This window comes from Staurois parvus, unplaced genomic scaffold (genome assembly GCF_062004578.1).
Source record: "Staurois parvus isolate SC_StPar_1 unplaced genomic scaffold, SC_StPar_1.0 ptg000221l, whole genome shotgun sequence".
Classification (NCBI taxonomy): domain Eukaryota; kingdom Metazoa; phylum Chordata; class Amphibia; order Anura; family Ranidae; genus Staurois; species Staurois parvus.
In genome coordinates, this window is record NW_028318017.1 from 1,840,304 (window position 1) to 1,857,979 (window position 17,676).

Consider the following 17,676-nt stretch of genomic DNA (forward strand, 5'->3'; position numbering starts at 1 on the left):
TCTGGCACTGCCCGAGGGCCCGGGGTCATTAGGGGACCCCATGAGATGCCCCTGGTACCTTTTGAGTTTGGGCAAGGACACAGGGGCCCCATGATCCCATATTGCCCGGGGCCCCATGAGTTGTCAGTTCACCCGTTCATGTTTGTAGTCTGCTTATAACTGAGGTCTTCCAGCCCCTTTATTAGCTTTTTTACCCTTCTCTAGACTATCTCCAGATCCAGCACATCCAACCTGAGGACTGGTGACCAGAACTGGACATCATAGTCCAGATGTGTCCAAACCAGCATTTTGTAAAGTGGGAGAATTATCATTTTATCTCTGGAGTAAATTCCTCTTTGAATTCATGGGGAACTCATGCCTGGGGGCCCCATGAGTTGTCAGTCCGCCCCTGGTGTGAACCATGAATGGGACATCACATATTTTTATGATTGATAGAGAACGTCTCTAGTGTTCATTTGGGCACATCATGCACCCCATGTGTACACATTTATGTGCACACCATTCCTTTTCTCCTTTGGGATTCTCTTTTTGTTTTTTGATGCATTACTTTTGATATATTTTTTCTGCTGTTTTGATATATTCCTGTCTGTATATGTATGGTTTTTTGTGATTTTTTTGTACTTTATCCCAAGTAGACATGCGTTTTTTGTATATTATTTAAATTTTTATCATTTACAAATGCAGTTTCTCAGCCCTATCTTCTTGAGATATTTATTCGCTTTCATCTGTGTTTGTATATGCTATTTCATTTATAATTATTTTTATTTATAATTTTTTTACTCTTTCTTTGTTTCTCTTGTTATTCCACTTCGTTTTTCTTTTCTTCCTTCCTTTTTCTCTGATATCACTGTTTTTGATACAATGATGTTATTACAATGTACTAGTATGTGTATCCTCAGGATTCAGGAGTGCTGATTAGGACGGATGTTCTTTATTACCTAATACCTATATAAGACATAAGCACTTTTATTGTTTTCTTTGTTATGATTAATCACGCGATCATGTGAAACACGTTAACAGGTCCTGTATTCATGTCCCGGTGTTTTGATTGTCCTATGGATTAATACATACTGTATACACTATATTCATCTATCCTCTGGTGTGCGGCTGACACTTCTTGTTATACCACATCCACAGCCCCCCCTCTGTCCAAGTATACCATGTCCACTGCCACCCCTCTGTCCAAGTATACCATGTCCACTGCCACCCCTCTGTCCAAGTATACCATGTCCACAGCCACCCCTCTACCAAGTGTAGCACGTCCATCCCTGTGTCCAAGCATACCACATCCCCCGCCACCCCTAGGTCCAAGTATACCACATCCACCCCTCTGTCCAAGTATGCCATGTCCACCGCCACCCCTCTATCCAAGTATACCATGTCCACCGCCACCCCTTTATCCAAGTATGCCACGTCTACCCCTCTGTCCAAGTATACCACGTCATGAATCCATGCTGTCTGTGGCTTACAATATTTGTTTCCAGCAAGAACTCATCTATGTGGTCTTTTATTAAACTCTCCAGTATCTTCCCAACTTTAGAAGTTACACTAACAGGTCTATAACTTGGGAAAGATTTTGACCCCTTTTTGAATATTGGCCCCACATTGGCCTTACACCAATCCAGTGGTACTATGCCAGTCATTAAAGAGTCCCTAACAATGAGAAACAATGGCTGTGAGATGACAGAGCTGAATTCTTTAAGGCCCCGTGGGTGTCTGCCATCCGGTCCAGGGGCTTTATTCACCTTTACTCTGTCTAAATATTTCTGCATCATATCAATTGTGAGCCAATGTGGATCATCTGGGGGGTGTCAGTACCACGCCCAATATGGACAAGAGCCCCCCCATGCTCCTTTGTATACACAGAGCTGAAGAAGGGATTTCATACATTGTCCTTCTCTTTGTCCCCAGTCACTCCCTCTAGATGGTTCTGTAAAGGGCCTACATGCTGGGACTGGACCTCTCTACTATTCATATATTGGAGGAATGTTTTGGGGTTGGTCCTGATATCTCTTGCAATCTGTCATTCGTGTTCAATTTTTGCGCCTTTATTTCCTTTTTGCGTATTCTGTTATATTCTTTGTAATGTGTAAACGATGATCGCGTTTTCATTTTTATATTTAATAAAAACTCTTTTATTATCTATCGCTTTTGTAACTTTGGCCATAAGCCACATAGGTTTGATTTTTAGCCTGTTATACTTGTTGCCCATAGCAATATATTTTGCAGTGTGGTCACATACAGTCTTTTTGAAGAACTCCCATTTCTGTGTTGTGTTCATCGATGCCAATATGCCCTCCCATTCTAAGTCTTGGAGAGCAGCTCTCAGCCTTGGAAAATTAGCTCTCTTAAAGTTGAGCATTTTTATTTTTCCCGTACGTGCTCGCTGTTTACAGCTAACAATAAATGATATCATGTTATGGTCACTGCTACCCAGATGTTCTTTTATATGGACATTCATAATAAGCTCTTCATGGTTGAAGATGACCAGGTCAAGCAGAGCATCATTCCTAGTTGGGGCCTCTATGAACTGGACCATAAAATTGTCCTGTAGTAGGTTTATACATTTTTACTCCTTAACTGTTCCTGCAGTACCATTACTCCAGTCACTTTCCGGGTAGTTACCACCCCCCATTATTATCACTGTCCCAGCCCTTTCCATCTGTGCAAGGAGCTGAGTCTCCACCTCCTCATTAACACTGGGAGGCCTATAACAAACTCCAATGATGACCTTTGTAGTACGCCCCCCATGTGCAGTTCCACCCGTAATCCTTCAGCCTCATCACACTCTCCATCAACTAGGTCCTCTTTCACACTCGCTCTGAGATCACTTCTCACATAGAGACTAGACACCACCACCTTTCCTATTTCCCCCGTCTCTCCGAAAGAGAACCTAGCCAGGAATATGAATGGCCCAGTCATGTGAGGAATGAAGCCAAAATTCAGCAATACCAATTCAATCCTAGTTCTCTTCATGCACCAAACCTTCCAACCCACCTATTATGCTGGGCACACTTCTGGCATTGGTGAACAAACACTTTCATTCACTGACACCTTGTTCACACGGATTTTGTGTATTTTTTATTTTCATACAAATGGTACCAATTCCACTGGTTGTTTGTAACATGGGAACCTTCTTATCTGCCATAGCCCTCCCCCCATTCCACCCCCCAGGAGTACTGACCCCTGTCTGATCTGTCTACCCCGTTATAATCTCAGATGTACAGGAAGACAGGACTGCAGTGAGGAACATTTCCCTCACTCAGGACAGGAAAGTGGCTTCACCCGCGTGTGAGATCTCTGATGTCTGTAAAGATGGGACTGATCTGAAAAACATTTTCCACACTCAGAACAAGAATATGGCTTTTCCCCTGTGTGAGATCTTTGATGTGTGTGAAGATGGGACTTCACTGAAAAACATTTTCCACACTCAGGACAAGAATACGGCTTCTCCCCCGTGTGAGATCTCTGATGTGAGTAAAGATTGGACTTCACCGAAAAACACTTCCCGCACTCAGGACAGGAATACGGTTTCTCCCCCGTGTGAGATCTCTGATGTGTGTAAAGGCTGGACTTCAATGAAAAGCATTTGCCACACTCAGGACAGGAATACGGCTTCTCACCTATATGAAATTGCTGATGTCTATAAAGATTGGACTTCTGTGAAAAACATTCCCCGCACTCAGGACAAGAATACGGCTTATCCCCTGTGTGAGATCTCTGATGTGTGTAAAGATGGGGCTTCCTCAAAAAACATTTCCCGCACTCAGAACAGGAATACGGCTTCTCCCCTGTGTGAGATCTCTGATGTGTGTAAAGATTGGACTTCACTGAAAAACATTTCCCGCACTCAGGACAGGAATACGGCTTCTCCCCCGTGTGAGATCTCTGATGCTTGCAAAGGTAGGACTTCTGTGAAAAACATTTCCCACACTCAGGACAGGAATACGGCTTCTCCCCCGTGTGAGACCTTTTATGCCTATTAAGACGGCATTTATAACGGAAAGCCTTCCCACACTCAGTACAGGAGAATCTCTTCCCTGTTGGAAGGCCGACCCTGTCCCGCACAGTCTGAGGTTCCTCAGGATACAAGGAATCAGATGGTCCATCTACACTGGGTTGTGCCGGATGGACATTGGAGGGAGCCGGGTTTTCTCCTGGACTATACTGTGTGATGTCCTCATCTTCTACTTTCCAGTCTGGAGACAAAGTGAGACAATCCTCGGAGGTTTTCCTCATCTCCCGGCCATGGACTAAAATACAAAGACAAAGAGGATTACTAGACAGGAGCTGATTGGTTCCCCCAAACCAGGACTCCACCCACATCAGGCAGCTTGGTCTCTAAGGAGCATACAATTCCACGCTCAAGGGAACTAGGAAATGGCTCCTCTGATCTCCTACCAGGTCATTTCTTTATTCATGGACCTTAGTCAGAGAGTGAGGAAACAACCAGAACTGTCTTTTATAGGAGGGACAGTGATGAGGGGATTATAGGATGAGGGTCCCCACCCCCTCTATCACTCATCGCCATCTTCCCAACACAAGAAGTACTGCACTTCCTTATTTAGTCCATGATTTAGTCATGAAGAACAGCGGGGCTGAGCCCCACCAGAGGTCAGAGAGTGAGGATGGGGGGAGAACAACCAAGATGAAGACTGGACTGATCCTGAAGACCACCATCATTGGGGTATTGACTCCTCCCTCATTATCACTTTCTGTTTAAGGGTCCAAAGTTGGAGGATGTTATCACATTATTATCACCATGTAAAAGTCTGTGCTCCAATCACATCATCCGATATAAAATGTCCAGCTGGTAGGAAATGGGTGTAACAAAAGAGAATCCATAATATGTGTATATATAGCAGTGGGGGGAGGGGGGAAGCAGAAGGCAGGACTATGTAATGTACAACATAGAGTATATAGTGCAGGGGTCAGGAGTATGTAATGTACAACAGAGTATATAGTGCAGGGGTCAGGAGTATATAATGTACAACATAGAGTATATAGTGCAGGGGTCAGGAGTATGTAATGTACAATATAGAGGAGGGGTCAGGAGTATGTAATGTACAACATAGAGTATATAGAGGAGGGGTCAGGAGGATGTAATGTACAAGTTATATAGTATAAGGGTCAGGACTCACAGTATTAGTAATCTGTAATAGTGGAAGCTTAAATGTTTACTGTAGACAACATGTAGAGTTGAGCTGGGATTAAGCCATCACGAAACAGGTTAGATTGGAAGTGACCAAACCCTTGGACAGAGGGGTGGCGGTGGAAATGTTACACTTGGACAGAGGGGTGGCTGTGGACGTGGTACACTTGGACAGAAGGGTGGGGGTGGACGTGGTATATTTGGACAGAGGGGTGGGGGTGGACGTGGTATACTTGGACAGAGGGGTGGCGGTGGACGTGGTATACTTGGACAGAGGGGTGGGGGTGAACGTGGTATACTTGGACAGAGGGGTGGCCGTGGAATACTTGGACAGAGGGGTGGCCGTGGAAATGTTACACTTGGACAGAGGGGTGGCCGTGGACGTGGTACACTTGGACAGAAGGGTGGGGGTGGACGTGGTACACTTGGAAAGAGGGGTGGGGGTGGACGTGGTACACTTGGACAGAGGGGTGGGGGTGGACGTGGTACACTTGGACAGAGGGGTGGCCGTGGACGTGGTACACTTGGACAGAGGGGTGGGGGTGGCCGTGGAATACTTGGACAGAGGGGTGGCCGTGGACGTGGTATACTTGGACAGAGGGGTGGCCGTGGACGTGGTATACTTGGACAGAGGGGTGGCCGTGGACGTGGTATACTTCGACAGAGGGGTGGCCGTGGACGTGGTATACTTCGACAGAGGGGTGGCCGTGGTATACTTCGACAGAGGGGTGGCCGTGGACGTGGTATACTTCGACAGAGGGGTGGCCGTGGACGTGGTATACTTCGACAGAGGGGTGGCCGTGGACGTGGTATACTTCGACAGAGGGGTGGCCGTGGACGTGGTATACTTCGACAGAGGGGTGGCCGTGGACGTGGTATACTTCGACAGAGGGGTGGCCGTGGACGTGGTATACTTCGACAGAGGGGTGGCCGTGGACGTGGTATACTTCGACAGAGGGGTGGCCGTGGACGTGGTATACTTCGACAGAGGGGTGGCCGTGGACGTGGTATACTTCGACAGAGGGGTGGCCGTGGACGTGGTATACTTCGACAGAGGGGTGGCCGTGGACGTGGTATACTTCGACAGAGGGGTGGCCGTGGACGTGGTATACTTCGACAGAGGGGTGGCCGTGGACGTGGTATACTTCGACAGAGGGGTGGCCGTGGACGTGGTATACTTGGACAGAGGGGTGGCCGTGGATGTGGTATACTTGGACAGAGGGGTGGCGGGGGACGTAGTATACTTGGAGACAGTTCCCCACACACGGCTAATGTGTAAGGTAAAGTCTATAGGCTGGAAAAATCAGAATGTAAATGGATAGAAAACTGGCAAAAAGATCGTATTCTGAGAGTAGTGGTTAATGATTCATACTCTGAATGGTCTAGGAGTGTCAGTGGTGTGCCCCAAGAATTAGTGTCATCAGTGGGGTACCCCAAGGCTCAGTGTGACTAGTGGGGTACCCCAAGGTTGTTAGTGGTGTACCCCAAGGTTCATTCTTATTAGTGGGGTACCCCAAGGTTCAATGTTATTAGTGGGGTACCCCAAGGTTCAGTGTTATTAGCCGGTTCCCGCCTGGCCTATGGCCAGATGGTGGCCGGTCGAGCACCTCGTTCCTCTGGGTGGAAGCCATATGGGATCTTTCCAGGCTTGTGCAGTTTGCATACCCCCAAAGCGGTGCGATCTGTCACTGGCCGTGTACCTCGGACACGGACGTTGACAGATCTGTGTACCGGCCCCGTTGCCAGTACCAAGTGACCTGCTGTGACCAATCACTGCAGGTCACATGACTGTTGTATACAATGGATGGCTTCATTTTCTTCCCAAAAGAATAACAAAAATTATGAAAAAAAACCCATGTTTTTCTTTGTTTCTTTTATAAAAGTTTGCAAATAAATAATTGTTCTTCATAAATTTAGGCCGAGATGTATTCTGCTACATGTCTTTGGTGAAAATAACCCAAATTAGGATGTATTATTTAGTTTGTAGGGAAGTTATAGAGTTCACAAACTATGGAATAGATCTGAATATTGATCAATCCTGAAGTACTGACAGCCAATCTAATTTCTTGAGGTCCAAGAATGTCAGAACAGTACAGATATCCCCCAAATGTCAGGACAGTACAGATATCCCCCAAATGTCAGGACAGTACAGATATCCCCCAAATGTCAGGACGGTACAGATATCCCCCAAATGTCAGGACGGTACAGATATCCCCCAAATGCCAAAACGGAACAGATATTCCCCAAATGTCAGAACGGTACAGATATCCCACAAATGTCAGAACAGGACAGATATCCCCCAAATTTTAGTTTGGGTACAATGTTGCATGACCGCGCAATGTCATTAAAAGTGTGAGAGCGCTGCAACCAGAAAATTGGCCTGGGCAGGAAGGGGCTAAAAGTGCCCGGTAAGGGAGGGGTTAGTGGGGTATCCCAAGGTTCAGTGTTTGGACCCCGACTTAATTTTATTTATTTATAAAAAATATAGGGTCTGATATTAAAAATCCCAAGGGGTGATATGGTCTCCATGTATAATACATAAGGGGGGATATGATCTCCATGTATAATACATAAGGGGGGATATGATCTCCATGTATAATACATAAGGGGGATATGATCTCCATGTATAATACATAAGGGGGGATATGATCTCCATGTATAATACATAAGGGGGGATATGATCTCCATGTATAATACATAAGGGGGGATATGATCTCCATGTATAATACATAAGGGGGGGATATGATCTCCATGTATAATACATAAGGGGGGGATATGATCTCCATGTATAATACATAAGGGAGGATAGGATCTCCATGTATAATACATAAGGGGGGGGGGGGATATGATCACCATGTATAATACATAACGGGGGGATATGATCACCATGTATAATACATAAGGGGGGATATGATCTCCATGTATAATACATAAGGGGGAATATGATCTCCATGTATAATACATAAGGGGGATATGATCTCCATGTATAATACATAAGGGGGGGATATGATCACCATGTATAATACATAAGGGGGGGATATGATCTCCATGTATAATACATAAGGGAGGATAGGATCTCCATGTATAATACATAAGGGAGGGATATGATCTCCATGTATAATACATAAGGGGGGATATGATCTCCATGTATAATACATAAGGGGGGATATGATCTCCATGTATAATACATAAGGGGGATATGATCTCCATGTATAATACATAAGGGGGGATATGATCTCCATGTATAATACATAAGGGGGGATATGATCTCCATGTATAATACATAAGGGGGATATGATCTCCATGTATAATACATAAGGGGGGATATGATCTCCATGTATAATACATAAGGGGGATATGATCACCATGTATAATACATAAGGGGGGATATGATCTCCATGTATAATACATAAGGGGGGATATGATCTCCATGTATAATACATAAGGGGGGATATGATCTCCATGTATAATACATAAGGGGGATATGATCTCCATGTATAATACATAAGGGGGGGATATGATCACCATGTATAATACATAAGGGGGGGATATGATCACCATGTATAATACATAAGGGGGGGATATGATCTCCATGTATAATACATAAGGGAGGATAGGATCTCCATGTATAATACATAAGGGAGGGATATGATCTCCATGTATAATACATAAGGGGGATATGATCACCATGTATAATACATAAGGGGGATATGATCACCATGTATAATACATAAGGGGGATATGATCACCATGTATAATACATAAGGGGGATATGATCTCCATGTATAATACATAAGGGGGGATATGATCACCATGTATTATACATAAGGGGGATATGATCTCCATGTATAATACATAAGGGGGGATATGATCTCCATGTATAATACATAAGGGGGATATGATCTCCATGTATAATACATAAGGGGGGATATGATCTCCATGTATAATACATAAGGGGGGATATGATCTCAATGTATAATACATAAGGGGGGATATGATCTCCATGTATAATACATAAGGGGGGATATGATCTCCATGTATAATACATAAAGGGGATATGATCTCCATGTATAATACATAAGGGGGGATATGATCTCCATGTATAATACATAAGGGGGGGATATGATCTCCATGTATAATACATAAGGGGGATATGATCTCCATGTATAATACATAAGGGGGATATGATCTCCATGTAAAATGAATAAGGAGGGATATGATCTCCATGTATAATACATAAGGGGGGATATGATCACCATGTATAATACATAAGGGGGGGATATGATCACCATGTATAATACATAAGGGGGGATATGGTCTCCATGTATAATACATAAGGGGGATATGATCTCCATGTATAATACATAAGGGGGGGATATGATCTCCATGTATAATACATAAGGGGGATATGATCTCCATGTATAATACATAAGGGGGGGATATGATCTCCATGTATAATACATAAGGGGGATATGATCTCCATGTATAATACATAAGGGGTGATATGGTCTCCATGTATAATACATAAGGGGGGATATGATCTCCATGTATAATACATAAGGGCGATATGATCACCATGTATAATACATAAGGGCGATATGATCACCATGTATAATACATAAGGGGGATATGATCTCCATGTATAATACATAAGGGGGGATATGATCTCCATGTATAATACATAAGGGCGATATGATCACCATGTATAATACATAAGGGGGGAGGGGATATGGTCTCCATGTATAATACATAAGGGGGGAGGGGATATGGTCTCCATGTATAATACATAAGGGGGGGATATGATCTCCATGTATAATACATAAGGGGGGAGGGGATATGATCACCATGTATAATACATAAGGGGGGAGGGGATATGGTCTCCATGTATAATACATAAGGGGGGGATATGATCTCCATGTATAATACATAAGGGGGGGATATGATCTCCATGTATAATACATAAGGGGGGGATATGATCTCCATGTATAATACATAAGGGGGGATATGATCTCCATGTATAATACATAAGGGGGGGATATGATCTCCATGTATAATACATAAGGGGGGGATATGATCTCCATGTAAAATACATAAGGGGGATATGATCTCCATGTATAATACATAAGGGGGGAGGGGATATGATCACCATGTATAATACATAAGGGGGGGATATGATCACCATGTATAATACATAAGGGGGGAGGGGATATGATCACCATGTATAATACATAAGGGGGGGATATGATCACCATGTATAATACATAAGGGGGGGATATGATCACCATGTATAATACATAAGGGGGAAGATATGATCTCCATGTATAATACATAAGGGGGGATATGACCTCCATGTATAATACATAAGGGGGATATGATCTCCATGTATAATGCATAAGGGGGATATGATCACCATGTATAATACATAAGGGGGGATATGATCACCATGTATAATACATAAGGGGGATATGATCTCCATGTATAATACATAAGGGGGGATATGATCTCCATGTATAATACATAAGGGGGTATGATCTCCATGTATAATACATAAGGGGGGATATGATCTCCATGTATAATACATAAGGGGGGATATGATCACCATGTATAATACATAAGGGGGATATGATCTCCATGTATAATACATAAGGGGGGATATGATCTCCATGTATAATACATAAGGGGGGATATGATCACCATGTATAATACATAACGGGGGGATATGATCACCATGTATAATACATAAGGGGGGATATGATCTCCATGTATAATACATAAGAGGGGGATATGATCTCCATGTATAATACATAAGGGAGGATATGATCTCCATGTATAATACATAAGGGAGGATATGATCACCATGTATAATACATAAGGGGGGATATGATCTCCATGTATAATACATAAGAGGGGGATATGATCTCCATGTATAATACATAAGGGGGGATATGATCACCATGTATAATACATAAGGGGGATATGATCTCCATGTATAATACATAAGGGGGGATATGATCTCCATGTATAATACATAAGGGGGATATGATCACCATGTATAATACATAAGGGGGGATATGATCTCCATGTATAATACATAAGGGGGGGGATATGATCTCCATGTATAATACATAAGGGGGGATATGATCTCCATGTATAATACATAAGGGGGGGATATGATCTCCATGTATAATACATAAGGGGGGATATGGTCTCCATGTATAATACATAAGAGGGATATGATCTCCATGTATAATACATAAGGGGGGGATATGGTCTCCATGTATAATACACAAGGGGGGGATATGATCTCCATGTATAATACATAAGGGGGATATGATCTCCATGTATAAATACATAAGGGGGGATATGATCTCCATGTATAATACATAAGGGGGGATATGATCTCCATGTAGAATACATAAGGGGGATATGATCTCCATGTATAAATACATAAGGGGGGATATGATCTCCATGTATAATACATAAGGGGGGATATGATCTACATGTATAATACATAAGGAGGATATAATCTCCATGTATAATACATAAGGGGGATATAATCTCCATGTATAATACATAAGGGGGATATGATCTCCATGTATAATACATAAGGGGGGATATGATCTCCATGTATAATACATAAGGGGGATATGATCTCCATGTATAATACATAAGGGGGGGATATGATCACCATGTATAATACATAAGGGGGGGATATGATCACCATGTATAATACATAAGGGGGGGATATGATCACCATGTATAATACATAAGGGGGGGATATGATCTCCATGTATAATACATAAGGGAGGATAGGATCTCCATGTATAATACATAAGGGAGGGATATGATCTCCATGTATAATACATAAGGGAGGGATATGATCTCCATGTATAATACATAAGGGGGATATGATCACCATGTATAATACATAAGGGAGGATAGGATCTCCATGTATAATACATAAGGGAGGATAGGATCTCCATGTATAATACATAAGGGAGATATGATCTCCATGTATAATACATAAGGGGGGATATGATCTCCATGTATAATACATAAGGGGGGATATGATCACCATGTATAATACATAAGGGGGGGATATGATCACCATGTATAATACATAAGGGGGGGATATGATCACCATGTATAATACATAAGGGGGGATATGATCACCATGTATAATACATAAGGGGGATATGATCACCATGTATAATACATAAGGGGGATATGATCTCCATGTATAATACATAAGGGGGATATGATCACCATGTATAATACATAAGGGGGATATGATCACCATGTATAATACATAAGGGGGATATGATCACCATGTATAATACATAAGGGGGATATGATCTCCATGTATAATACATAAGGGGGGATATGATCTCCATGTATAATACATAAGGGGGGATATGATCTCCATGTATAATACATAAAGGGGATATGATCTCCATGTATAATACATAAGGGGGGATATGATCTCCATGTATAATACATAAGGGGGGGATATGATCTCCATGTATAATACATAAGGGGGATATGATCTCCATGTATAATACATAAGGGGGATATGATCTCCATGTATAATACATAAGGGGGGATATGATCTCCATGTATAATACATAAGGGGGATATGATCTCCATGTATAATACATAAGGGGGGATATGATCTCCATGTATAATACATAAGGGGGGGATATGATCACCATGTATAATACATAAGGGGGGATATGGTCTCCATGTATAATACATAAGGGGGATATGATCTCCATGTAAAATGAATAAGGAGGGATATGATCTCCATGTATAATACATAAGGGGGGATATGATCTCCATGTATAATACATAAGGGGGGGATATGATCACCATGTATAATACATAAGGGGGGGATATGATCACCATGTATAATACATAAGGGGGGATATGGTCTCCATGTATAATACATAAGGGGGATATGATCTCCATGTATAATACATAAGGGGGGGATATGATCTCCATGTATAATACATAAGGGGGATATGATCTCCATGTATAATACATAAGGGGGGGATATGATCTCCATGTATAATACATAAGGGGGATATGGTCTCCATGTATAATACATAAGGGGGGATATGATCTCCATGTATAATACATAAGGGGTGATATGGTCTCCATGTATAATACATAAGGGGGGATATGATCTCCATGTATAATACATAAGGGCGATATGATCACCATGTATAATACATAAGGGCGATATGATCACCATGTATAATACATAAGGGGGGAGGGGATATGGTCTCCATGTATAATACATAAGGGGGGAGGGGATATGGTCTCCATGTATAATACATAAGGGGGGGATATGATCTCCATGTATAATACATAAGGGGGGAGGGGATATGATCACCATGTATAATACATAAGGGGGGAGGGGATATGGTCTCCATGTATAATACATAAGGGGGGGATATGATCTCCATGTATAATACATAAGGGGGGGATATGATCTCCATGTATAATACATAAGGGGGGATATGATCTCCATGTATAATACATAAGGGGGGGATATGATCTCCATGTATAATACATAAGGGGGGGATATGATCTCCATGTAAAATACATAAGGGGGATATGATCTCCATGTATAATACATAAGGGGGGAGGGGATATGATCACCATGTATAATACATAAGGGGGGGATATGATCACCATGTATAATACATAAGGGGGGAGGGGATATGATCACCATGTATAATACATAAGGGGGGGATATGATCACCATGTATAATACATAAGGGGGGGATATGATCACCATGTATAATACATAAGGGGGAAGATATGATCTCCATGTATAATACATAAGGGGGGATATGACCTCCATGTATAATACATAAGGGGGATATGATCTCCATGTATAATGCATAAGGGGGATATGATCACCATGTATAATACATAAGGGGGGATATGATCACCATGTATAATACATAAGGGGGATATGATCTCCATGTATAATACATAAGGGGGGATATGATCTCCATGTATAATACATAAGGGGGTATGATCTCCATGTATAATACATAAGGGGGGATATGATCTCCATGTATAATACATAAGGGGGGATATGATCACCATGTATAATACATAAGGGGGATATGATCTCCATGTATAATACATAAGGGGGGATATGATCTCCATGTATAATACATAAGGGGGGATATGATCACCATGTATAATACATAACGGGGGGATATGATCACCATGTATAATACATAAGGGGGGATATGATCTCCATGTATAATACATAAGAGGGGGATATGATCTCCATGTATAATACATAAGGGAGGATATGATCTCCATGTATAATACATAAGGGAGGATATGATCACCATGTATAATACATAAGGGGGGATATGATCTCCATGTATAATACATAAGAGGGGGATATGATCTCCATGTATAATACATAAGGGGGGATATGATCACCATGTATAATACATAAGGGGGATATGATCTCCATGTATAATACATAAGGGGGGATATGATCTCCATGTATAATACATAAGGGGGATATGATCACCATGTATAATACATAAGGGGGGATATGATCTCCATGTATAATACATAAGGGGGGGGATATGATCTCCATGTATAATACATAAGGGGGGATATGATCTCCATGTATAATACATAAGGGGGGGATATGATCTCCATGTATAATACATAAGGGGGGATATGGTCTCCATGTATAATACATAAGAGGGATATGATCTCCATGTATAATACATAAGGGGGGGATATGGTCTCCATGTATAATACACAAGGGGGGGATATGATCTCCATGTATAATACATAAGGGGGATATGATCTCCATGTATAAATACATAAGGGGGGATATGATCTCCATGTATAATACATAAGGGGGGATATGATCTCCATGTAGAATACATAAGGGGGATATGATCTCCATGTATAAATACATAAGGGGGGATATGATCTCCATGTATAATACATAAGGGGGGATATGATCTACATGTATAATACATAAGGAGGATATAATCTCCATGTATAATACATAAGGGGGATATAATCTCCATGTATAATACATAAGGGGGATATGATCTCCATGTATAATACATAAGGGGGGATATGATCTCCATGTATAATACATAAGGGGGATATGATCTCCATGTATAATACATAAGGGGGGGATATGATCACCATGTATAATACATAAGGGGGGGATATGATCACCATGTATAATACATAAGGGGGGGATATGATCACCATGTATAATACATAAGGGGGGGATATGATCTCCATGTATAATACATAAGGGAGGATAGGATCTCCATGTATAATACATAAGGGAGGGATATGATCTCCATGTATAATACATAAGGGAGGGATATGATCTCCATGTATAATACATAAGGGGGATATGATCACCATGTATAATACATAAGGGAGGATAGGATCTCCATGTATAATACATAAGGGAGGATAGGATCTCCATGTATAATACATAAGGGAGATATGATCTCCATGTATAATACATAAGGGGGGATATGATCTCCATGTATAATACATAAGGGGGGATATGATCACCATGTATAATACATAAGGGGGGGATATGATCACCATGTATAATACATAAGGGGGGGATATGATCACCATGTATAATACATAAGGGGGGATATGATCACCATGTATAATACATAAGGGGGATATGATCACCATGTATAATACATAAGGGGGATATGATCTCCATGTATAATACATAAGGGGGATATGATCACCATGTATAATACATAAGGGGGATATGATCACCATGTATAATACATAAGGGGGATATGATCACCATGTATAATACATAAGGGGGATATGATCTCCATGTATAATACATAAGGGGGGATATGATCTCCATGTATAATACATAAGGGGGGATATGATCTCCATGTATAATACATAAAGGGGATATGATCTCCATGTATAATACATAAGGGGGGATATGATCTCCATGTATAATACATAAGGGGGGGATATGATCTCCATGTATAATACATAAGGGGGATATGATCTCCATGTATAATACATAAGGGGGATATGATCTCCATGTATAATACATAAGGGGGGATATGATCTCCATGTATAATACATAAGGGGGATATGATCTCCATGTATAATACATAAGGGGGGATATGATCTCCATGTATAATACATAAGGGGGGGATATGATCACCATGTATAATACATAAGGGGGGATATGGTCTCCATGTATAATACATAAGGGGGATATGATCTCCATGTAAAATGAATAAGGAGGGATATGATCTCCATGTATAATACATAAGGGGGGATATGATCTCCATGTATAATACATAAGGGGGGGATATGATCACCATGTATAATACATAAGGGGGGGATATGATCACCATGTATAATACATAAGGGGGGATATGGTCTCCATGTATAATACATAAGGGGGATATGATCTCCATGTATAATACATAAGGGGGGGATATGATCTCCATGTATAATACATAAGGGGGATATGATCTCCATGTATAATACATAAGGGGGGGATATGATCTCCATGTATAATACATAAGGGGGATATGGTCTCCATGTATAATACATAAGGGGGGATATGATCTCCATGTATAATACATAAGGGGTGATATGGTCTCCATGTATAATACATAAGGGGGGATATGATCTCCATGTATAATACATAAGGGCGATATGATCACCATGTATAATACATAAGGGCGATATGATCACCATGTATAATACATAAGGGGGGAGGGGATATGGTCTCCATGTATAATACATAAGGGGGGAGGGGATATGGTCTCCATGTATAATACATAAGGGGGGGATATGATCTCCATGTATAATACATAAGGGGGGAGGGGATATGATCACCATGTATAATACATAAGGGGGGAGGGGATATGGTCTCCATGTATAATACATAAGGGGGGGATATGATCTCCATGTATAATACATAAGGGGGGGATATGATCTCCATGTATAATACATAAGGGGGGATATGATCTCCATGTATAATACATAAGGGGGGGATATGATCTCCATGTATAATACATAAGGGGGGGATATGATCTCCATGTAAAATACATAAGGGGGATATGATCTCCATGTATAATACATAAGGGGGGAGGGGATATGATCACCATGTATAATACATAAGGGGGGGATATGATCACCATGTATAATACATAAGGGGGGAGGGGATATGATCACCATGTATAATACATAAGGGGGGGATATGATCACCATGTATAATACATAAGGGGGGGATATGATCACCATGTATAATACATAAGGGGGAAGATATGATCTCCATGTATAATACATAAGGGGGGATATGACCTCCATGTATAATACATAAGGGGGATATGATCTCCATGTATAATGCATAAGGGGGATATGATCACCATGTATAATACATAAGGGGGGATATGATCACCATGTATAATACATAAGGGGGATATGATCTCCATGTATAATACATA

At 41.5% G+C, this 17,676-nt stretch overlaps 1 protein-coding gene across 1 annotated transcript in view; it reads right to left on the reverse strand.

The window, feature by feature from the left end:
• LOC149460747 (uncharacterized) overlaps positions 1-17,676 on the reverse strand; it is a 159,673-nt gene that overhangs the window by 94,167 nt on the left and 47,830 nt on the right. The window contains exons 6-7 of the mRNA XM_089679231.1: positions 3,286-3,970; positions 2,687-2,689 (exon numbers count right to left, since the gene is read on the reverse strand). Coding sequence (XP_089535357.1) covers positions 2,687-2,689; positions 3,286-3,970 — 688 coding nt within the window. The remainder of the gene's footprint in view (positions 1-2,686; positions 2,690-3,285; positions 3,971-17,676) is intronic.